General features: G+C 42.2%; 1 protein-coding gene across 3 annotated transcripts in view; it reads right to left on the bottom strand.

The window, feature by feature from the left end:
• Positions 1 to 2,245: 2,245 nt before the first annotated feature.
• Positions 2,246 to 25,065, bottom strand: part of LOC138964194 (mesenchyme-specific cell surface glycoprotein-like) — a 32,560-nt gene continuing 9,740 nt past the window's right edge. Inside the window, exons 1-12 of one of the 3 annotated variants that reach the window (XM_070336100.1) lie at positions 23,056 to 23,191; positions 13,988 to 14,219; positions 12,959 to 13,180; positions 12,062 to 12,251; positions 10,926 to 11,055; positions 10,454 to 10,562; positions 9,464 to 9,631; positions 8,877 to 8,942; positions 6,400 to 6,635; positions 5,442 to 5,665; positions 4,859 to 4,971; positions 2,246 to 2,380 (exon numbers count right to left, since the gene is read on the bottom strand). In XM_070336100.1, the coding sequence (XP_070192201.1) occupies positions 2,283 to 2,380; positions 4,859 to 4,971; positions 5,442 to 5,665; positions 6,400 to 6,635; positions 8,877 to 8,942; positions 9,464 to 9,631; positions 10,454 to 10,562; positions 10,926 to 11,055; positions 12,062 to 12,251; positions 12,959 to 13,180; positions 13,988 to 14,192 (1,761 nt within the window). In that variant the 5' untranslated portion in view covers positions 14,193 to 14,219; positions 23,056 to 23,191 and the 3' untranslated portion in view covers positions 2,246 to 2,282. Of the gene's footprint in view, positions 2,381 to 4,858; positions 4,972 to 5,441; positions 5,666 to 6,399; positions 6,636 to 8,876; positions 8,943 to 9,463; positions 9,632 to 10,453; positions 10,563 to 10,925; positions 11,056 to 12,061; positions 12,252 to 12,958; positions 13,181 to 13,987; positions 14,220 to 23,055; positions 23,192 to 25,065 lie in introns of those variants that run through there. The other 2 variants (XM_070336092.1, XM_070336106.1) reach the window with 2 other exon arrangements.

The following is a 25,065-nucleotide window of genomic DNA, read 5'->3' as shown; positions in this document are numbered from 1 at the left end:
TTAATGACCAAACTAACTCATTAGTTTTTAAGCCACCAAGCTGAAATGCAATACCAAACCCCGGCCTTTGTCGAAGATTGCTTTGCCAAAATTCAATCAATTTAATTGAAAAATGAGAGTATGACAGTGCCGCCTCAACTTTTACAAAAAGCCGAATATGACGTCATCAAAAGTATTTATCGAAAAAAAAGAAAAAAACGTCCGGGGATATCATTCCCAGGAACTCTCATGTCAAATTTCATAAAGATCGGTCCAGTCGTTTGGTCTGAATCGCTCTACACACCCACACGCACAGACAGACAGACAGACACACACACATACACCACGACCCTCGTCTCGATTCCCCCTCTATGTTACATTTAGTCAAAACTTGACTAAATGTAAAAAAGCACATATATTAAGCTTACCGGGAATATGACAAATATTTTGAATATTAGCTATGCATAGATTATTTCGAGTAATAATTATTCGATTGTACATGCAGCACCTTTTAATATAAAGTAGAACCATTTTTTACATTTAGTCAAGTTTTGACTAAATGTTTTAACATAGAGGGGGGAATCGAGACGAGGGTCGTGGTGTATGTGTGTCTGTCTGTCTGTGTGTGTGTGTAGAGCGATTCAGACTAAACTACTGGACCGATCTTTATGAAATTTGACATGAGAGTTCCTGGGTATGATATCCTCAGATGTTTCTTTCATTTTTTTGATAAATGTCTTTGATGACGTCATATCCGGCTTTTTGTGAAAGTTGAGGCGGCACTGTCACGCTCTCATTTTTCAACCAAATTGGTTGAAATGTTGGTCAAGTAATCTCCGACGAAGCCCGGACTTCGGTATTGCATTTCAGCTTGGTGGCTTAAAAATTAATTAATGACTTTGGTCATTAAAAATCTGAAAATTTAAAAAAAAAATATGTTTTTTTATAAAACGATCCAAATTTACGTTCATCTTATTCTCCATCATTTGCTGATTCCAAAAACATATAAATATGTTATATTTGGATTAAAAACAAGCTCTGAAAATAAAAAATATAAAAATTATGATCAAAATTAAATGTTCGAAATCAATTTAAAAACATTTTCATCTTATTCCTTGTCGGTTCCTGATTCCAAAAACATATAGATATGATATGTTTGGATTGAAAACACGCTCAGAAAGTTAAAACGAAGAGAGGTACAGAAAAGCGTGCTATCCTCCTCAGCGCAACTACTACCCCGCTCTTCTGATCAATTTCACTGCCTTTGCCATGAGCGGTGGACTGACGATGCTACGAGTATACGGTCTTGCTGCGTTGCATTGCGTTCAGTTTCATTCTGTGAGTTCGACAGCTGCTTGACTAAATGTTGTATTATCGCCTTACGCGACTTGTTAATCATTCAAATGTATTGGTTTAGTTAGCTATTCTTGTTGTAAACCACATTAAATATAGTGAAAATGACCAAGACAAATAATTAGCAGTCCTGCCAATTTTCACCGGACATTTTGTCTTCTGTCATGCAATACTAGGTGTGCTGAAACTGAGGTAATCTACTTCTCTCAACAGCATTGTGCACGTGCAGTTAGAGAGTGCGTGGAAACAGAGTGAAATACATTGACAACAAGAAATTCCTCGGAGGTAGGAAAAACACCCCCGTCAAAGGGAAATAACCTTCTCAGTTGGTGGCAGTGACTGAGTGAGAATGGTTATTTCCCTTTGACCATTAAGATGTCCCTCTATAAGTCCTTGTATAATTTTAATCCACCAATAACTCCCTAACCGTGTGTTTGACTGGTCCCAATTTTTGTAAGGACCGTCTCAGGAATGTATAGAACCTGTTCACCAAGTTTGGTGACGATCGGTCCGTTCATTCTTGAGATCTATATGCGAACACAAACACACAAACACACAAACACACAAACAAACACATCGACCGAAACCTATACACACCCCTATACCGGGGGTGTAAAAACAATTACTGTCTTTCTTGGACATGAGTGGACAGACAAAGAAAACATTGTCCAGACCCTAACAGGTGAAGAACGCAGAACACAACTACAGCTTATCTGTTTTCTGCGCACAGTTTGATAGTTATTGTCAAGTTGAACACCTGTGTCGATCAAATTTCCACAAAATATCTGTCTCTGCACAGAATGCACATTAACATGATCATCTTTTTGTATGTGAAGCCTAGACCTACAGCAGTGGGGTGGTATCGTACAATCCCCCCCCCCCCCCCCAAAAAAAAAAAAAAAAAAAAAAAAAAGGTACCGTACAAACCACCAATCTCCAAAACTAGAACACTAAACGAAAACAATAAATAGAGACACACAAACCAACATCCAGGAAACGAGCACATGCACTCGTGGTAAACTTGCAATATTAGATGGGCAATTGTCATCTGAAACAGAGAAAACAAGTCGTATAATGCGAAATTACTACATTTAGTCAAGTTGTCGAACTCACGGAATGAAACTGAACGCACTGCATTTTTTCACCAAGACAATACAGCTTCGTCAATCCCCCGCACGTGTAAAACGCAGTGAAATTGACAAGCCAGTCAGAATAGCGTGGTCGCGGTTGCGTTTAGCAGGCTAGCGCGCTTTTCTGTATCTTTATTCTTTTTAACTATCTGAGCTTGTTTTTAATCAAAACATAACATATGTATATGCTTTTGGAATCAAGAACCGACAAGGAATAAGATGAAATTGCTTTTAAATAGGTTTTTAGGAAATTTTAATTTAATCATAATTTCATATTTTTAATTTTCAGAGCTTGTTTTGAGTATAACATATTTATATGCTTTTGGAATCAGAAAATGATGAAAAATAAGATGAAATGGTTTTTGGATCGTTTTATAAAAAAACAATTTTAATTACAATTTTCAGATTTTTAATGACCAAAGTCAATTGTTAAGCCTCCAAACTGAAATGCAATACCCAAGTCCGGCCTTCGTCGAAGATTGCTTAGCCAAAATTTCAATCAATTTCATTGAAAAATGAGGGTGTGACAGTGCCGCCTCAACTTTTACAAAAATCCGGATATGACGTCATGAAAGACATTTATCGAAAAAAATGAAAAAAACATCTGGGGATATTATTCCCAGGAACTCTCATGTAACATTTCATAACGATCGGTCCGCGAAAAAAAATCACACGTCAGTTACGGGCTTTCAATCCCGAAGGCTATTTCCGAGTAGCTACGAACGTAAACAGAAGTTCCGACGTGTTCAAATGCTTATCGATTTGAATTGTCGTTCGTGTCTCGCTGACCCAGTACACAGTAGCGCTGGAATGAGTGCAATCCGAGCTAAGAACTTTGCCGATTGCAATCTAGAAATGATCGTCACTGCTGCAGGGTCAATGTGTGAATTAATAGGATAGAGCGAAAAGAATTGCACTCAGCACTCGCTCAATCCATGCTGAGCCTCATAAACTCCCAGCCTGCAGAACATCATACAGACAGCAGTCTTTCTTTCCTCGCACCATTGGCGAATGGAACGCCCTCCCACCACAGGCAGTATCATCAGCCTCGGTGGAAGCCTTCAAAACCCAGATCTAGACACCATGCACTGCAGCAGAAGACCTCTTGTACACCAGAGTTCCCATTTAATTGCCAGAAACACATTCACAAATACTTCAATATGTTGTTACTGGACTCCGAGTGCCTTTTTAGTTTCTACAAAATAATAGCACTCATGATCTAACGAGTGATCATGTTCAGTTAGATCTAAGTTGTGACAGTGTACAGTCAGAATCACCAGCATCAGCGTGTGCCAGTATGCATGCGGTTTGTGGCTCCCATACGCGTGCATGTTTTTTAATTAGAGGGTGTATTTTAGTTTTACGACAAGAAAAAGAAGTTCTTTCCTTCAAAACATCCAAAATATCCGTATTAGATGTTGTCGTTGAACATGTGTTGCACACAGCAAACATTTTGAAATCTCCGAAGCTGCTTGCAAAGATGACGCAGAGATCTGTACAGTATCTGTGGATGACGCAAGGATAGTGTTCGACTCGGCTCTTTGACTTGGTAAACATCGGAACTTCCGATTACGTTCGTAGTTACTCGGAACCAGCCTTCGGGATTGAAAGCCCGCAACTGACGTGTGAAAAAAAATTTCGCGATCGGTCCAGTAGTTTACTTTGAATCGCTCTACACACACACACACACACACACACACACACACACACACACACATACACACACATACACACACACACACACACACACACACACACACACACACACACAAACACACACACACACACATACACCACGACCCTCGTCTCGATTCCCCCTCTATGTTAAAACATTTAATCAAAACTTGACTAAAAAATGTAAAAAGGACGATACTGCTTGTTTAGCCATATAAATAGTGCATCAAGTTCAGGAAAACTCTGACGAATTACTGACCACTGCCACCACAACAAACGGATCGCTAACAAAAAGTGGTAAGAGTACATTCCGTCATTAAATCTAAGTAAACAAGTGGACACGGCAAAACATCTAATTTAATTGTGTTACTCTTAAACTGCCATTTGTTTTATTCCCATAAACAGAAAATACACCAGCTTATCTTTGGGCATGACAGTACCCTACTCACTAAAGGTCACAAAGCATGGAGCCATATTATATTGCACGTGCGCCCCCCCCCCCCCCCTCCGCTCCATCCCCACTTAACCCCCATCCTCACTCACACACACACACATTCTCTCTCTCTCTCTCTCTCTCTCTCTCTCTCTCTCTCTCTCTCTCTCTCTCTCTCTCTCTCTCTCTCTCTCTCTCTCTCTCTCTCTCTCTCTCATATCGCGTTACACTGCTTACAAGTCATTTGCGAAAGCAAGGGATTGTCCATCTTCCACGGTCAAACTCTTACCTTCAACGGTTGGTTTCTTTACCTCCACTTTAAGAGTGGACACCGTTCCAGACACACTGCCAGCTACCAAGAGAACAGGGTAGTCTGCTAGACCGTCGGACGGCGAAAAGAAGCTGCAAAAAATAAATTCACACAAGTATATTTGGATGTGTGCCCGGTTAGGCCTCGCGGAGACTCTAGGATTGACTGCAGGTTGTCTTTCTGGAATACGAGTACCTGACGTATTGATAGTAGTGAAAGACATTAAAAGTTAATATGTGGTATGGGTTGATTGATTGCTATGCTGCCTATAATTTTCTGGTTTATTTCTATGAATTCAATATTCAAACATTTTGTCAATAAAATATAGTCCTCAGATCTCAGCCAGAAATGTCTTGCTACACTCGGCGTAGTTATTAGGACAACGGCTTAACCTCAGAGAAGAAATAAAGTAAAATAACATAACATAACATAAGTAAGAAAAACGTAGCGATAAAAAGGAGATTAAAAGAGTGACAAAAACAGAAAAAAGAAAAGAAAACGCCGAACACACTCATTGCACTATACACTTAATTACGTGATTGCATGATTTATTTCAACTCACCGCATAAATTCGGGATCGATGGCGAAGAGTTCTCTGGCGTCGAAGATATCTTTCCAAGTCCTGGCGTTGTCTCGTGGAATTCCTGTAAACAGGGTCTGGAACGTAGGCTTCAGTCCCCCCTTTGCCACACTGTACACGGCGATGGAGCTTCCCCTCTCGTTGCCCACAAAGATCAACAGATGGTCATCCAGCTCCCCTGCCGCCAAGCTTTCTGTTTCTGGCCCCTGAAGAAAAATGGCTATCTTGAAGAAAACTTCATTGGCTGGATCCCAATACCTTTTCCTATTTTTGGAAACCAATTCTTACCTAGGGCAAACAAAAATATATGTTGGTTTAGGGTAACCCGACCGACGCTATGTTTTCCCGCCGACCCTAAAACATTTTTTCGTTTCTCAAAAACAAATCAACTTTTTGGCACATTTTGCGAACCATACCGAGACTAAGGAAACTCCGAAAGTAACCTCCTTTAAAATCGACTAAATAAAAAAAAATAAAAAAAATAAAAAAAGCCGACCTACTGACTCTATCTTTTTTGGTCCTGTTACCCTAAACCAACATACATTTCTGTTTGGCCTTAATGTTGGTTTTTCTTCTCCATAAGACCGATATACCGGCACGGTTGGCCTAGTGGTAAGGCGTCCGCCCCGTGATCGGGAGGTCGTGGGTTCGAACCCCGGCCGGGTCATACCTAAGACTTTAAAATTGGCAATCTAGTCGCTGCTCCGCCTGGCGTCTGGCATTATGGGGTTAGTGCTAGGACTGGTTGGTCCGGTGTCAGAATAATGTGACTGGGTGAGACATGAAGCCTGTGCTGCGACTTCTGTCTTGTGTGTGGCGCACGTTATATGTCAAAGCAGCACCGCCCTGATATGGCCCTTCGTGGTCGGCTGGGCGTAAAGCAAACAAACAAACAAACACATAAGACCGATATCACAATGCGTTCTTGTTCACCGTTTACCTTATTGTCTGAACGTGTGTCCACGGTTTCATTCAGGTATCTCGTGTCCACGGTATTGGAGTTGAAGATGTCAGGCCGGAAGGTAGCCACCTTCTGTTCAAGTTCACTTCCGCTGTCGTAAACTCGCTCCATGTCGGAAGCGCGCCAGATGGAGAAACTGCGGGCCCCGTATGTGTAGAACCTCTCGAACTTGCCCTCAGCATTTTTACCGTCTACGCTAGATATTGTAAGACGACCTGCAACAGAGAGTGATCGAGCGAATGCGTGAGTGAGTGAGTAGGTGAGTGGGTGGGTGAGTGTGTGAGTGTGTGTGAGTGGATGGGTGAGTGGGTGGGTGAGTGTGTGAGTGTGTGTGAGTGGATGGGTGAGTGGGTAAGTGAGTGTGTCAGTGAGTCAGTGTAAGGGTGGGAGAGTCAGTGTGGGAGTGAGTGAGCGAGTGAGTCAGTCAGTCAGTCAGTGTGAGAGTGTGTGTGAGTGAGTGAGGGAGTAAGTGAGAGTCAATAATATTGTAGTTCCTCCTGTCTGCTTTACTGAACTGTATCAACCAGGTAAGCACTGTCACATAATTGTTTAGGGTCGCCAAAACGCGTCAATGGGGTTATTTTGATTTCTTCTTTAGTAAGTATGCTCCCCCTCCCCCTCTCTGTCCGTCCGTTTGTTTGTCTGTCCGTCCGTCTGACTGTCTGTCTGTCTGTCTGGCTGTTAGTCTCTCTATCTGTCGGTCTGCCTGTCTATCTATCAGTCTGCTTCTCTCTCTCTCTCTCTCCCTCTCTCTCTCTCTCTCTCTCTCTAATGATGTCGACGATGATGATGATGATGATGTTGATGAAGTTGTTGTTGTGTGTGTGTGTCCGTGTGCGTGTGTGTGAGTGTGTGTGTGTGTGTGTGTGTGTGTTTGTGTGTGTGTGTGTGTGTGAGTGTGTGTGTTGTATTGAGTGCGAACGTGATTGCAGGCATGCGGCGCGCGTGTGTGTGCGAGTCGAATTTTCTTTTCCTTTGTATTATCTTGACATACATGTACATTTCAATGTTCTATTATGCATTATGTAGTCGTATAGGTAATGTTGTAATTAGTAATACTGTATGATTGCGATTGACAATTGTCCTTTTATTGTCTTTATCTTTATGTCTTAGTTTAGCAGGGACAGATTGTAAGACTAGGCGTGAGCCTAAAATCTCCATCCTTGAGTAATAAAGTTCGTTCGTTCGTTCGTTCGTTCTCTCTCTCTCTCTCTCTCTCTCTCTCTCTCTCTCTCTCTCTCTCTCTCTCTCTCTCTCTCTCTCTCTCTCTCTCTCTCCTCTTTTTAAAATGTGATAAAAACCACTTAATGTCTGAGTAGTTTAACGCCTTTTGATTTACCACACTTAGTATTACGTCAAAGATATGCTGTGCATTGTATATTCTGAACATATTTTTGTTGTACTATTGCTACATGTTCGATTGATACCAGCTTGTATTTATAATTACCTGCATAGTATGCATTTGATTTTATGAATAACCACATTATGTATGCTCTTCATGCCTCATCTTCATCAACATCATCATCATTATCATCATCATCATCGTTGTCATCATCATCATCGTCATCTTTATTATCACGTGCTGAAGTTTTCCGACCTCCTTTTGTTGGTTAACCTTTTAACTTTTTAATTTTTAATTTTGTAATTATATAATTGTGTGTCTATGCGTCCCAAAGACAGATTGTAAGAAAAGGCATAGCCTTAAATCTTAATCCTTGTTAAATAAAGTTCAATTCAATTCAATTCTCTCTCTCTCTCTCTCTCTCTCTCTCTCTCTCTCTCTCTCTCTCTCTCTCTCTCTCTCTCTCTCTCTCTCTCTCTCTCTCTCTCTCTCTCGGTATTACACACCGGTACGACCGAACTAAGGTATCAATAAATTACTGTTGTGCAGCGGGTTGAAAGAATACCCTATACCTCGGAGATATACCTTCACTCGGTCTCAACGACGTCACGTGACATGTTATATGGTGGAAGAGAATGCTGTCGCTTATTTTCCACCCTCAGTTCGGTAAGACTGAAACGATGCTCAGTCACGGAAAGAACTATCCAAACTTGCAAGCACAGCCGCGGTTGTCCTGTAAGTTCCCGATCCATGTTAAACCCTCATCCTCAAAAGGAAAATAAGCGACAGCATTCTCTTCCACCATATAACATGTCACGTGACGTCGTTGAGACCGAGTGAAGGTATATCTCCGAGGTATAGGGTATTCTTTCAACCCGCTGCACAACAGTAATTTAACGTTACCTTAGTTCGGTCGTACCGGTGTGCAATGGGTGCTCTCTCTCTCTCTCTCTCTCTCTCTCTCTCTCTCTCTCTCTCTCTCTCTCTCTCTCTCTCTCTCTCTCTCTCTCTCTCTCTCTCTCTCTCTTCTCTCTCTCTCTTTCTTTTCACTTTTTCTTCTGCCCACAGAGGGAGCCTACAAACGTAGATTTTACATACATACGTACGTACATACCTAGTTTTGCATCATCTTGCAAAGCCTCTTTCAGGTCGTTGCTTACATTGGAAGAAATGTTAGCACCTGTAAGGGAAAAAGAAACCATTGTAAAGTGCAGTCTAGTTACAACAGAGCGGTTGGTCATAACACGAGGAAGCAAAAGAGAAGAAGAAACACGCAGTGAAAGAGCGAGAGAGAGGGAGAGATAGTTAGTAAGCGGATAGATTCAACAGCTTGACTGCAAATTGCACGATCATGTCATGTAAGTAATCAGCTGAGTAGCTATGAACGGATGTAAAACAGACAGAAAGACTGATGGACGGCCATACGAACGACCAGCCAGCCAGCCAGCAAGCCAGCAAGCCAGCTAGACAGACAGGCGGGCAGAAAGATTCCAGACCGACTGACTTGTTGACTGAGAGACAAATAAACAAACTCACTTACTCACTAAACAATAATGTAAGTGTACGATTGCCATCTGCAGACACAATATACCAACGACAAAAAGCAACAACAACAACAAACTATTAACCCACCAACACACCACCACACCAACCAACCAACCAACAAATAAACCAACCAACCAACCAAACGACACAACTTACGATCAATGTTTTTGCCACGGGTTTCCTCAGCAAAGTTGACCGGAGCGCCGTATTCTTGAGCGTCTCCTTCGTTGGCCGTGATGATGTAGTCCTGGTCATTCCACCGGACACAAAGGATAGAGTCCGGCTGGTACATTCCGTACACGGGCCACGTCTTCATGTTGATACCTTTACACAGAAGAGAGTATTAATTATGTGTAGATAAAATCGACGTAATGTTCGCATTACTCATTAAGAGCTACCTGGTTTGGGGCGCACCAACTCATTTTCAAAACAAAAACGGTTTACGTAGTCCTCACACTAGAAGCTATCATTTATAACCCACACTACGTAACTGTGTACTATTCTGCCCTATATTGTTTACTGAAGGTATGATTTGGGTACGTGGGGGTAAACGGTACAAGGAAAAGCAATGAGTAGGTACACAAATTAGACGCAACCGACTATAAGACGCACTGGACACGATGGTGGGCCTGACAGTTAATTTAAACTTAGATTTTTTATCTGTACAAGCGGCTTTAGTGAAGTATAAAACAAATGCACATAATGATCTCATTTTACAAAATCATTATGGTGAAAATCAGGACCAATTCGTGTGTCCTATTTACTATGATGTCGTTATGATTACCATCAATATGTATAATGTCAGTGCTCATCGCAATCCGCATTCAGCATAATATTTACCATACACTTCTCAGTTATAGTGAATGCACGATAGTTATGATAATTGGAGAAAGAACAAAACTACACAAAATTGCAGTTCAAATCCCCGAAGATAAAACTCATTCACTGAAATACATTCCGATCGTTCATCAGCATGCGTATAAAATTCCATTTGAGCAAAATAGCATGTGACATAATGTCATGTCCATACTTTTTTTAATCTGGTGGGGACCTGCAAGGCCGTGACACAACTACCAGAATTCAAAACCAAAGCTAATAAATCCGATTGAAATACGTCGATAGTGATGACACTAACGCATAGCATACCTCCGTCTCTATCACTGGGGTCCAGCTCCCCCCACTTCTTGAATCCGAGGCCGTGAATGGCCGTGATATTGTCCGTTGCCATGTCAACGACTGCTATAGCGTTGTTTTCCTGAAACACACATACACTTATCAATGAAGCAGGCGAATCTTAGCAGAAAGTCGGACCCTTGCCATGCAGGGAGGATTCAACATGAGTAGGGAATACAAGCTAGCAACGGCTCTCATTTGCACGATCGCATTGACATATCAGTTCTAACTTTTCTCCACAGAAATAGCCACACAGTCAGAGATGCATGCATAAGAGATAAACAGAAATCGAAAAGCAGACAACCACAACGACAACATTGTTTGTTAAGAATGAAAACGTTCCGCACATTTCCATTACACGTAGCTAGAACATTGTCAAACAGTGGTCATATTTACTCATGTTTAAACATTCCCGAAGCTCTTATTCCAACATGCGTGCGCTCACCTGAAGGGCAATATAAGCTGTGCTGTAGTCAGCGTTGAAGGCGATGTACTCCGGTTCGATGTTGTCGCTGAAGTTGTTGTTATTACCTCGGAACACCCATCTGACACCTTTTTCAGACAACTGGCTGAACCTAGGACACAGGGAATTCAGAACTGTAAATTGTTATTGAGCATACCCGCGCTGAACAGTCGTGAGTCCCCGAGAAGGCGACTCATCTTGAACACACGGCCAGTACCGTGTAACTGGCCTTGACACGTAACGATCCAAGGGGGGCAATCTCAGTCATCTGAAAGAGGGAAATCCAAACGCAATCCGCCTTGTTCGATTTTATGGGCTTGGACGATAGATAAAAATAAGAAAAGCAAAAGCTGGAGTCCAGTCTGGACGAAACTGCTATCAAGAACGCAGAATTGATTTTTTCTGAGTTTTTTTTTTTTTAGCCGTAAGCGCCATTTCTCATTTCGAATTTCTCATAACTGCTGTTCACAATGCGGCCGCAGTGAAACCAACAAAGGGGCCTCACTCTGGAAGAGTTTCCTGCTCCGATAAACATGGCGCTTACGGCTATAATAAACTCAGAAAAAAATCAATTCTGCGTTTTTGATAGCAGTTTCGTCCAGACTGGACTCCAGCTTTTGCTTTTCTTATTTTTCTCTATCGTCCAAGCCCATAAAATCAAACAAGGCGGATTGCGTTTGGATTTCCCTCTTTCAGATGACTGAGATTGCCCCCCTTGGATCGTTCCGTGTCAAGGCCAGTTACACGGTACTGGCCGTGTGTTCAAGATGAAGGCGACTTTGCCATTCAAATCAGAAATAAGTCGTACGATCGTTTTCAAACAACCTGTCATTTAGGCAGCCATACTCCGTCCGTGGAGGAGCCTTTCTTCTTCTTCTTCTTCTTCTTCTTCTTCTTCTTCTTCTTCTTCTTCTTCTTCTTTGTTCGCTTCTTCAGACGTCCAGTCCTGGGGTGCGTACGAATTTTGCTTTACTCTTTACAGTCGCAATGTCCCACAGAGGAGCGTTTTAAACCTAGACCTATTAATTTTAGCAGGCATTGTTTTGCTTGTGATTATCCCCTCTCGGAAAACAAACAAACATTCTCAGCACACAAAATAGAGGAAAACATTGTCTTACTGTTCATCAAATGCAGTAAAATTCAGCATTTTTACTTCCGGTTTCGCCTGAATGCCTGACGGGAAGCGAACGATGCCGACGCCCCCTGGCGGATCGTAAAATTGCCCGTTTTCAATAAAGCCCTCGTTTTCAATGGCCACCACTAGAGTGCAGTCTTTCGTCGGGTAAACCATGTCTGGTAAGGAACCCACTGAAAACAAAAAACAGTCATACCGTTTTAAACAAGACACAAAATTGTTTGCACTTTGATTATTCTTTAAAGACTGTTCATCGTGTTCGTCGACACACACACACACACACACACACACACACACACACACACACACACACACACACACACACACACACACACACACTCTCTCTCTCTCTCTCTCTCTCTCTCTCTCTCTCTCTCTCTCTCTCTCTCTTGACGTGTTTCGATTTACCAGACTTAGTATTATGTCAAAAATATGCTGTGCATTTTATAATCTGAACATAGTTTTGTTGTACTATTGCTACGTGTTCCATTGCTACCAGCTTGTATGCATAATTACCTGCATAGTATGCATTTGATTTTATGAATAACCACATGTGTATGCTCTTCATAATCATCATCATCATCATCATCATTATCATCATCATCATTATCATCATCATCATCATCATCATCATCATTATCATCATCATCGTCATCTTTATCATCACGAGTTTAAGTTTTACGACCTCCTTTTGTTGTTAACTTTTTTAACTTTAAATAAAGTTCAATTCAATTCAATTCAATTCAATTCTTTCTCTCTCCTTTGCCTTTCCATAACCTATGCCCAGACTCAAATCAAGCAGTCTTTAGAGTCGACACGCACCTGCATGCATACGTCACAAACCATCCACCTCACACACGACAGGATTATCACAACTTACTGGGAATATCATGAAGCAGTTCCATTTGTTTTGTCAATGGGTCATATCGTTGGTAAACCAGAACTCCCCCTCTTTGCCTGTTACTGTCGTTACGGTAGGAAATGAAAACAGCATCATCGCACACCTCCACATCCGTCAGCTCCAGATTGGGAACTATGACGTAATCCACTGACGCCAGATTCATGGCGTCACTCGCGCCGATGATGTGGATGATGTCCTTGCCTAAAGATAAATGTAATACAGGAACATTAAAAATCAGTTAAAAAAAAACAGAAAAAAGAAGAAGCATGGCAGACACCATTTTGGGTCTAAGGTGTGCACAAGCAGGTTACTGCATACTCGTGCACGCTTTCACACACTCCCATTGTCTTCTCTGTTCGTCTGCTAGTCTGCCCGGGTCTCTCTCTCTGTCTTTCTGTCTGTCTCTGCCTGTCTTTGTCTGTGTCTGTCTGTATGTCTGTCAATCTGTCTGTCTGTTAGTCTGTTGTCTGTCTGTCTCCCTTTCTCAATCAACATTTAGCATGTGTTGCATGTTTTGTTGGTGTTTTTGTGTGTGTGTGTGCTTATTTTGTCATTGTGTTGTTTGTTTGTTTGCTTGTTTGTTTGTTTGTTTGTTTGTTTGCTTGTTTGTTTGTTTGCTTATTTGTCCGTTTGTTTTACTTGTTTATTTTTTTTGAATTTTGTATTAGATGTATGGACAGGTTGTAAGAAAAGGCTTAGCCTTAGACCTCTATCCTTGAAAAATAAAGTTCCATCATCCTGTCTCTCTCGTGCAAACAGGCTCTCTTCGAGTCAACTGTTCGAAAATAAGACAAAACCATAATCTTAGTATATATAATTCCTACTCCTACTATCTGGAGGAAAAAAACCCACCTGGGAGCCATATGGAGAGAGCAGAATGGAAAAGCAAACCTTGAAAAGACACAGGAACAGTAATAAACTGACCTTCAACACGAGAAGACTGACAATGCAGAATCGACGAATCAAGCAGTGCTATGTTGTTTTAATGTTACATTCATGCCTACTTACCAACGCCATAAATCACTTTCCCCTTGGGTTCAAAAGCCAGTTGCTCAATTGACACAGAAGGCATGGGGTAGCTCACAGAGCCGCCTTCACCGTAAGTTGGCAGGTAGAGAGTGGATAGTCGGGTCAGTGTCACCTCAATTCCTTGACCAGCGGTCAAGTAAATCGCCAGTAGCGAGAGAACAGGGATGACGTTGTGTCGTAACATCGTGCCAGTGTTGGATATGCGTCAGAACTGAAACAAAGGAGAATTTTACATCGATATGTTTCCGTTTAAAACTTAAATTTCGTTATTATGGGGTAACGCCGCCCGACGGAGTGGATGAAAATAGACGATGTGCAAGCGTTGTGGAAGAGTTGTGCTCCTGCACTCGACCAGTCAAAACCACGACCGCAGCGAATAACCGACTCTGATGTTTTACCTATGCAGTGTCTAATCCTCACATAGTTATTTCCGGAAAACGTTCATTTGGCTTTTGGATGGCGTATTGAGACGGACCTACCTATACCCACTCTGGTGAGAGTTCTTTGGTTCAGTTATGTGAATGCTTCTTGTTCTCTCGGGTGCCAGTAGACTGGTTCCGCGTAACTCTCATTTATTGCTGTTTTCTGTAGTAAGAGTGCTCACAATAATGGCTAGCATGCTGTTGTCTCCCTTTGACCAGTTCATTGCATGTACGGTACCTATGTGCTATCGCGGTTCTATGTCTGCATTAGTCATGCGCACTGGGATACTTCCGAACAGTAAGCCTGCCATGTGGTCACTGAATAAACGACTGTTGCACCTCACCCTTTGTGTCCGTTGGTTTGTCCATAGAACAACCCCAAGACATTTCACTCACTTCCCCTCTTGTTTCTTAAATCAAATCACGGATTCTATTTCACTGTAAACCCCAACTCCATTGAATTGCAATTCATAATCAGAAACAAACCGTAATAAACTAACAATAACACAACTGAAAAGAAAGGGGGGAGGGGGAGGGAGGGGGAGGGAGGGGGAGGGAGGGGGAGGGAGGGGGGGGGCAACTCACTACACAATCGCTGCTTGAATAAGAAGCCGGACAGGGTGTGTGTGTGTGTGTGTGTGGGGGGGGGTTGTTTTTTGATGGGGCGGCGGAATCCACTACAACGTCAGATAAAAATTATCCGTATCATTGGAGCCGATAAAGCAAAGGAGATATCCCTGCTGTAGTGTTAACTGAATTTAAACAAAATGAGAGATGTATATGTTACAGTCAAAACGGGAAATCAGTCATTACGGGTAATGACTAAAAGTTTTAGTCATTTCCGGAAATGACGGTTTTGATCAGTCATTACTGGAAATGCCTAAAATCTTTAGTCATTACCCGTAAATGACTAAAAATATGCTCTAGACATTACCAGTAATGACTGAACATGAACTAAATGTTCTGAGATGAATCCCATTATTACAAAAATTGTGAGTCTTCATAGTTTGCTCCCCCACAATCATCTAATTTTTATCCAATTATGCATGATATTGTGTTTCCATACAATATTTAACATAAGTCAATATTAAACTTAGTAATAATTCAAAAATCAAGCAAAAACACATTACATTTATTTGGTTGTAAAGGCTATAAATCACACAGAACCGCATAATCTCTCAATCTATTCGCAACTCTGATGTTAAACATTTGTCAATCTTTTATTTCAAATACACATTAGATAAAATGAACAGAAATTTGGAATAAAGAAAAGATAAAATGAACAGAAATTTAAAGAAAATGGAATGATCTCTCTCTCTGTCTTTGTCTGTGTCTCTCTCTGTCTGTGCCTCTCTCTCTTTGTCTCTCTCTCTCTGCCTGTCTGTCTGTCTCTCTCTCTCTGTCTCTCTCTCTGTGTCTGTCTCTGTCTCTCTCTCTCTCTCTCTTTCTCTCTCCCTCCCCCTGTCAATACCCCTTGCAACTAAACCGTCTTGAACACACACTTTGACGCTGTAATGACAAATACACATTCGATAAATTGAACAGAAATCTGGAGTAAAATAGAATAAATCAATGGAAAATTGAAGTAAATGACACACACACACACACACACACACACACACACACACACACACACACACACACACACACACACACACACACACACACACACACACGCACACACACACACACACACACATTTCATTTGTTGTGGCAGTTCAGGCTTTGGTGGCAGCGACTGTTGCATTTTATCTTTGATTTGTAGCACTTGCACCTGTTAGTGCGACACTTTTTTGTTCCTGCACAGTTGCACTTGATATAACCCTGCCCACCACTCTGTGATCCGCGAATAACTGTTTCTCGCAGGCTCAGGATTGTGTCACAGTTAAGGTCTGCCGTATCCAGGAGTTTTTGTGGACATAGTTCAAACCCACTCCTTTCATACGAACCTTTTAGAATCCCATGTTTTGTTGCAAGAGTGTACGTGTTGTTATCTCGCCTATCCAAGACAACTGCCAAAATGTTTCTGGGGTCCCCTCGGCCTCTGTCAACGAGTGGAATCGGCACGGCAACATTGTCACCCTTTTCTGCAGGACAAAGTTCCACCCTGCTCCTCTTTACCATCCGTTCTGCCTGCTTTTCTTGGCACTCTCGACTGGCTTGACGCTGAGACATAATTTCTTGCTGTCGCTTTTCCAAGAGAAGGAGTGCTCTTTGGTTTTCAGCCATGGCCGAGAAAGATTGTACGTGTACGTCAACTGTTGTGGTTGAAACCCCAGATGCACAATTGCCAGGTGGGAACAGAACACCGATAACTTCTTGTGCGTCACAGTCTGTCGGTACTGTGATGACATCCTCGACTGTGTTGATTGATGGAGACGGAGTGTGAATATCTGTGATGTCATAGGATTCACCTGCACTCACTTTGTTGAAAAGTCCAGAAACATCCGGTCCTACAGGTTCATTTGGAAGATCTTCCATGAGATCAACTGATCCACCTGCCGCCAATTCGTTCAAAATCACAGCAGCTGCTGAGTTATTTGGAAAATCTTCAGTGGTGTCCTCTGTTCCGCCATCTACCGTTTCATTCAAAATGACAGAGGCATATTTCTCTTTCGGTAACAAGCACCTTTGGGTTTGTTGATACCTTTTGTACAATTCCTCTGTAAACTTCTTTTCCAATTCCATACTGGCTGTGTTGATCTACAAACTCTTTCTGTGCTTCAGCGAGTGTGATCGTGAATCATAATTGTCGAAAAAATTCTACAGTTAACAAGAGTTCACATAATGTGTATTGGTAATCGACAGAAAGCCGAGTGAGCTAGTATTCACATTCCGCATTTTCTTGACTAGCAGTCAAGTCAACCGTGTTACAGTCAAAACGGGAAATCAGTCATTACGGGTAATGACTAAAAGTTTTAGTCATTTCAGGCAATAAGGGTAAAAAATATTCACAAAGTTTAGTCATTTACGGGTAATGCCTAAAGATTTTAGGCAATTCCGGTAATGACTGATCAAATCAGTCATTTCCGGAAATGACTAAAACTTTTAGTCATTACCCGTAATGACTGATTTCCCGTTTTGACTGTAACATATACACACGTCAATCTCGTGAGTGAGCATCTTCAACTTTTACTATTAAAGACACACGCGTCTCCACCGTGTAAAGTGCAGTGAAAACAACCTTCTGAGTACGTTTACAGGCGCAAAGCGTCTCTAACGTGTAAAGTGGGCAGTCAAAACAACTTTTCTGGGTACGTTTACAGGCGCAAAGCGTCTCTAACGTGTAAAGTGCAGTGAACACAACCTTCTGAGTACGTTTACAGGCGCAAAGCGTCTCTAACATGTAAAGTGCAGTGAACACAAACTTCTGAGTACGTTTACAGGCGCAAAGCGTCTCTAACGTGTAAAGTGGGCAGTCAAAACAACTTTTCTGGGTACGTTTACAGGCGCAAAGCGTCTCTAACGTGTAAAGTGGGCAGTCAAAACAACTTTTCTGGGTACGTTTACAGGCGCAAAGCGTCTCTAACGTGTAAAGTGGGCAGTCAAAACAACTTTTCTGGGTACGTTTACAGGCGCAAAGCGTCTCTAACGTGTAAAGTGCAGTGAACACAACCTTCTGAGTACGTTTACAGGCGCAAAGCGTCTCTAACGTGTAAAGTGGGCAGTCAAAACAACTTTTCTGGGTACGTTTACAGGCGCAAAGCGTCTCTAACGTGTAAAGTGCAGTGAACACAACCTTCTGAGTACGTTTACAGGCGCAAAGCGTCTCTAACGTGTAAAGTGGGCAGTCAAAACAACTTTTCTGGGTACGTTTACAGGCGCAAAGCGTCTCTAACGTGTAAAGTGCAGTGAACACAACCTTCTGAGTACGTTTACAGGCGCAAAGCGTCTCTAACGTGTAAAGTGCAGTGAACACAACCTTCTGAGTACGTTTACAGGCGCAAAGCGTCTCTAACGTGTAAAGTGGGCAGTCAAAACAACTTTTCTGGGTACGTTTACAGGCGCAAAGCGTCTCTAACGTGTAAAGTGGGCAGTCAAAACAACTTTTCTGGGTACGTTTACAGGCGCAAAGCGTCTCTAACGTGTAAAGTGGGCAGTCAAAACAACTTTTCTGGGTACGTTTACAGGCGCAAAGCGTCTCTAACGTGTAAAGTGCAGTGAACACAACCTTCTGAGTACGTTTACAGGCGCAAAGCGTCTCTAACGTGTAAAGTGGGCAGTCAAAACAACTTTTCTGGGTACGTTTACAGGCGCAAAGCGTCTCTAACGTGTAAAGTGCAGTGAACACAACCTTCTGAGTACGTTTACAGGCGCAAAGCGTCTCTAACGTGTAAAGTGCAGTGAACACAACCTTCTGAGTACGTTTACAGGCGCAAAGCGTCTCTAACGTGTAAAGTGCAGTGAACACAAACTTCTGAGTACGTTTACAGGCGCAAAGCGTCTCTAACGTGTAAAGTGCAGTACGTTTACAGGCGTCAGAGTGTTGATGTAACGTATGTGACCAATTGGAGAACTGTTGATCGCATTTTTACTGATCACATGACAAAACCTGCTGTTGTCATTGGTCAACTAGGAACTGTATATATCAATAGTCTCCTGTCCGCCCAGCCGACCTTCCCCTTGACCCAGCTTGTGACCTCAATGTTTGATCATTGATGCCCCCGCAAGGGCACGGTACTCTCCAAGCACCCAAAACCTCAAAGAGAGATAACTGGCGGAAACCTTGCTATTGTAGTCTCCTGTCCGCCCAACCGACCTTCCCCTTGACCCTGCTTGTGACCTCGATGTTTGATGCCCCCGCAAGGGGCACGGTACTCTGTAAGCACCCAAAACCTCAAAGAGATAACTGGCGGAAACCTTCCTATTGACATCGCGCAGGAAGTTCCCAGCGAATTTGATATCGTGCAGGAAGTAGTTTATCAATTTTAATTTTGAAGAATAAAATCTCACCTGAAGGAAACAAATGTCTCCTTTTTTTTAAATCACAAATTTATAAGAGAAGAGTAATTGAATCAGAAAGATTAAGCTGTGCAATGAATAAAATCAAACTTTTCCCACCCAGCTTCAACAGAGAAGTAGTAGAAAAGAATGTTACAATCTTACCGACTGAGGTAGTTGGAACAGCCATACCCAAGTGGCAGTACTTAGAAAACTGTGAGATCTCTTGCAGTGTTTCAGCGCACATCACTCACAAAAAGGCAGGAAATGAGCAGCCGATTTAAACAGTTCGCACCTGCATGAACCATTGTCCACCTTTCTTAGTCGTAGCCATACAACATCAACCGAACAACTTTCAGCATCTTTCACACAGTCACAGCACCGTCGGAGGACGCCATTTTGGATGCGTCGTAAGCGAGACTGAGCTTCGACAACATTATTATGCAGTCCGCCGATACCGACAAATAGCCTACCTGGAAGCTTTCGTGGGCACAGAAAATGAGCCAGAGGACTTCGCTGATACTGCCTGGCGCACTTCAGTTCCTGCCATCGTTCAGAATTGCCAAATCGAACAGTCAAAAAGAGTACGACTGAGGAAGTAACTGGGACATTCTTCGCTGTTCCTTCCAACTGGCAACTCCACTGAACTTCTTAGCCTTTGTTGGTGATCTGTTTCGACCGTATATTTTTGTTCTTTTTTCATTATAAATGCCTTATTTTGTCTGAGAAAAAGAACCAGTTACTGAAAAATAAAAGTAAGAGCAGCAAAGTTACAAAAGCAGGAAAAGACAATCCAACATTTCCAACATTAAATGCAAGGCAGTAGCCTCCCTTGCGTTTGTCTGACTTCTTAGGTAGGTTTATGATTCCTACTGTTCCGAAATCGAATGCGATAAGATCGTTATCGTTAGATTTGACTGTGATATCAACATTTATCAGTCTGAATGTCGAGAAAGCTGAAATCATATCAGATCGCGGTTACGCCTCGATCTGATATGATTTCAGCTTTCTCGACATTCAGACTGATAAATGTTGATATCACAGTCAAATCTAACGATAACTAATATTCTATCCCTTGTACATGCTAATAGCCTGGCCAGATCTGAGATGATGAGCCAAACTATTGTCACAAGGTGTGGCCTTTAAAGGGATGATATCTAAACAATAAATGTGACCCTCCACCACGGTATGAATCGCATGTCATCTTTGCATGATTTTCATATTTTTACATTTTCCTAACTAGAGTGTTTTATGCTCTATCCAGTGGTAAAAACCGTTTTAGAAAAGAGCGACAACTTTTCGAGTTATAAGCCTGTGACTAAGGTGCCCCTATCACACTTTTACTACAGTCCCCCCGTACTTATATTAAACCTAGCGCAGAACCGCGCTAGTTGACATGCGACTCATGTCGTGGTGGCGGGTCACACATATAGGCCCTCAGATCGCTTCCAAAGTTATGCCATACAATTCTGCGCAACAAATAATGATACGGCGCATGAGGACTGCAATTCACTTTACAAAAGCGAGTGTTTTGAAATCTTGATTAAATGTCGTATCATAGGTAAAGAAAGAACACTCTTCTTGAACGTTGGGTTGGGTTACTGCCCCTGATTTTCTTCGCTTGTTTGTGTACGTGATACTGGTGGTTACATGGCCGCTACGTCATCGATATATACTGCCGCCAGGCGGTGCTTCAGGACTATTTTTTGTTTCCAATACCAGAGGGGAGCAGCGCCCTGAAGCGCATTCGCTCATTTTTGATGTAACTGATTAGCACACTTGTGGAGCGTTTTCGCTAATTTTTGATGTAACTGATTAGCACACTTGTGGAGCGTTTTCGCTAATTTTTGATGTAACTGATTAGCACACTTGTGGAGCGTTTTCGCTCATTTTTGATGTAACTGATTAGCACACTTGTGGAGCGTTTTCGCTCATTTTTGATGTAACTGATTAGCACACTTGTGGAGCGTTTTCGCTCATTTTTGATGTAACTGATTAGCACACTTGTGGAGCGTTTTCGCTCATTTTTGATGTAACTGATTAGCACACTTGTGGAGCGTTTTCGAACAAATCTTGCCGTGTGCGTGGATTCCCCAGATTCTTCAGGTTCGTCAAATTCCCCAGATACTCCCCTTAAACGATCATATTAATAGTATTCCTTTAAAGAATCGCTGTTATGTGTTGTCATAATTCCAAACCCGAAAGAGAACTGTGTAGCTTTTTGGGCGAAGTGTGAACTTCAATTCTAGACTGCAGAATTCCATATTGAATATAATTCTAAAGTGACGTACAGCGAACGCCATAGACTATTTTTTTTTTAAACAGGACGTCGTTGCCAGTTAGTAGTGACATCAAAAAGACGTGCTAAAATTGCACTGGAGAATAAAGTAAGTGACGAGTCCATGCAGTCTAGTCCCGAGTGTGCGTTTATCATTACGACACAAAATACACGCGGGTTAGAACATTGTACCATTCAATACACGCTCATCAGCAGAATCATTATAAAAGTCAAACACACACCGTATTGATACTTATTATTACGACGCAAAATACATGCGGTGAGGCACATTGTAACATTCAATACAAGCAAATCAGCAGCCGAAATGAAACGCACACCGTACTGATATATTTTGAACGTGAAAAATACAACTGAATTTAAATAAATACATGACAGAAAGAAACAAGTCGCGTAAGGCGAAAATACAATATTTAGTCAAGTAGCTGTCGAACTCACAGAATGAAACTGAACGCAATGCCATTTTTCAGCAAGACAGTATACTCGTAGCATCGTCAGTCCACCGCTCATGGCAAAGGCAGTGAAATTGACAAGAAGAGCGGGGTAGTAGTTGCGCTAAGAAGGATAGCACGCTTTTCTGTACCTCTCTTTGTTTTAACTTTCTGAGCGTGTTTATAATCCAAACATATCATATCTATATGTTTTTGGAATCAGGAACCGACAAGGAATAAGATGAAAGTGTTTTTAAATTGATTTCGACAATTTAATTTTGATAATAATTTTTATATATTTAATTTTCAGAGCTTGTTTTTAATCCAAATATAACATATTTATATGTTTTTGGAATCAGAAAATAATGGAGAATAAGATGAACGTAAATTTGGATCGTTTTATAAATTTTTATTTTTTTTTTACAATTTTCAGATTTTTAATGACCAAAGTCATTAATTAATTTTTAAGCCACCAAGCTGAAATGCAATACTGAAGTCCGGGCTTTGTCGAAGATTACTTGACCAAAATTTCAACCAATTTGGTTGAAAAATGAGGGCGTGACAGTGCCGCCTCAACTTTCACGAAAAGCCGGATATGACGTCATCAAAGACATTTATCAAAAAAATGAAAAAAACGTTCGGGGATTTCATACCCAGGAACTCTCATGTCAAATTTCATAAAGATCGGTCCAGTAGTTTAGTCTGAATCGCTCTACACACACACACAGACACACACACACACACACACACACGCACGCACGCACGCACGCACATACACCACGACCCTCGTTTCGATTCCCCCTCGATGTTAAAATATTTAGTCAAAACTTGACTAAATATAAAAAGAACGAATGCGTGAATGAATGAATGCATGGATGAATGAATGAATAAATGAATGAATGAAATATACCACAGATATATTTATAACAGGTGAGATAAAGTAAACTTAGCACTCACGTAGTATTGTGCTTCGATGCAGCTCTTGGTATATTACTACCCTCTTTGACAAAAACAGCAGCACTTTCTGCAATTTCCAACGGACGCTTCTACCTTTCACACCTTTTCTGCTTTCACTCCAAAGGATTAGATTCGTATCAGCAATGCGGATCCCTCTCTAATGCTTGTGCATGCAGGAATGAACCTCGGAGGCAAGAATGCACAGCCTTTTCAAGATTTACTGAATGCGTGTGCTGAGTCTCTTTTATGAGTATCGTGCTTCTACCCTGTCCCATGGTCCTTCATCCCCCCTCCCCCCCCTCCCCCCACTACGTCATCGAAATATACTCTTTGTTTTTAGTATTGTGATTCAACCCCGTACCATGGACCTAGTTCTTTCCACACCCCCCCCCCCCCCCCTCGCGCCCAACTCACATGCCCCCCTCCCCCCCCCCACTCACCTACCACCCCCCCCCCCTCGCCCCCAACCCACCTACCACCTCCCCCTCGCCCCCAACCCACCTACCACCCCCTCATTGGCGTCCTTGATATCACATGCCTCCAGTCACACCCATTGCGCGTCCCCATTATGTCACTGGCAGGCTGTCCCGTGGTAAAATAAGTCGTGTAAATGGCGGGGGTCATCGATGCGAAGTGCGTGTGTGTGTGTGAGTGTGTGTGTGTGTGTGTGTGTGTGTGTGTGTGTTTCTCTCTTTATGTAACTCACTCACACACGCACACACACACACACACACACACTACACACGCACGCACACCACACCACACACACCACACACACACACACACCACATACACACACACACACTTTACCCTCATCTCTATTCCCCGTCTCTGTTAAACATTGACTAAATGTAAAAAGCGTACAAACAAACGAACAAACTGAAATGAATAAGCAAACAACAAAAGGCATGTAGAAGACACTGGCATAAAATCAAAGAAAGTGGAACCTTATGTTACAATCATTTGTTTACCCTTCGAATCCGAGAGCACTGTCTCATTGTCTGATCATACATCAATCGTCACGAATCAAAAGAGGCGAATTTTGTGCAGGTGTGACGCAGCAGTGAAACCAACTCGTCTTACTCTTTCGGGTCTTCTTCTTCTTCTTCTTCTTCTTCTTCTTCTTCTTCTTCTGCATTCGTGGGCTGACACTCCCACGTACACTCGTGTTTTTTTTGCACGAGTGGAATTTTACGTGTATGACCGTTTTTTTACCCCGCCATTTAGGCAGCCATACGCCGTTTTCGGAGGAAGCATGCTGGGTATTTTCGTGTTTCTATAACCCACCGAACTCTGACATGGATTACAGGATCTTTTTCGTGCGCACTTGGTCTTGTGCTTGCGTGTACACACGGGGGTGTTCGGACACCGAGGAGAGTCTGCACACAAAGTTGACTCTGAGAAATAAATCTCTCGCCGAACGTGGGGACGAACCGACAGCGGCCAACTGGATGCAAATCCAGCGCGCTACCGACTGAGCTACATCCCCGCCCTACTCTTTCGGGTCAACAAAGGTTACATTCAACCCGTATATATTCAAGAAAATCCGGCCTGCATTCTTCGATCAATCTCAAAGGATTACAGGTGAGCGCTATAGGCCTACATTTTAATATAACAGAACATTAAGGAGGCAGTCTCAATTCTTGTCTTAAATCAAAGACGGACCGTCGTTGCGCATGTGTGATTGCAGCAGTGAACGCAGTCGTTTCTCACACAGAATGATAATCTACTTGTATCGGTTGTAAAAAAAATCCGCCCACATTCTTTGATACATCTAAGAGGTTTAACAAGAGATCATTAGATCCGCTGAAGGAGGCACGCCTCACAAATAACGTCACAAATCACTGACTGACGGTGTGCATGTGTGACTGCAGTAGTGACGCGGCTTGTTTCTCTCATCGTGGTTATGCAACGACAGGACATATTCCACATAAAGTCTAGACAATACTGCTGACCTCCTCCGACGAAAATGTGATCTTTTAAAAGTGCTGTTCCAAGATTCGAACCATA

Source organism: Littorina saxatilis, linkage group LG1, assembly GCF_037325665.1.
Source record: "Littorina saxatilis isolate snail1 linkage group LG1, US_GU_Lsax_2.0, whole genome shotgun sequence".
In the NCBI taxonomy this organism is placed as follows: Eukaryota; Metazoa; Mollusca; class Gastropoda; order Littorinimorpha; family Littorinidae; genus Littorina; species Littorina saxatilis.
Note: the sequence above shows the minus strand (reverse complement) of the source record. Positions and strands in the feature narration are given on the sequence as shown.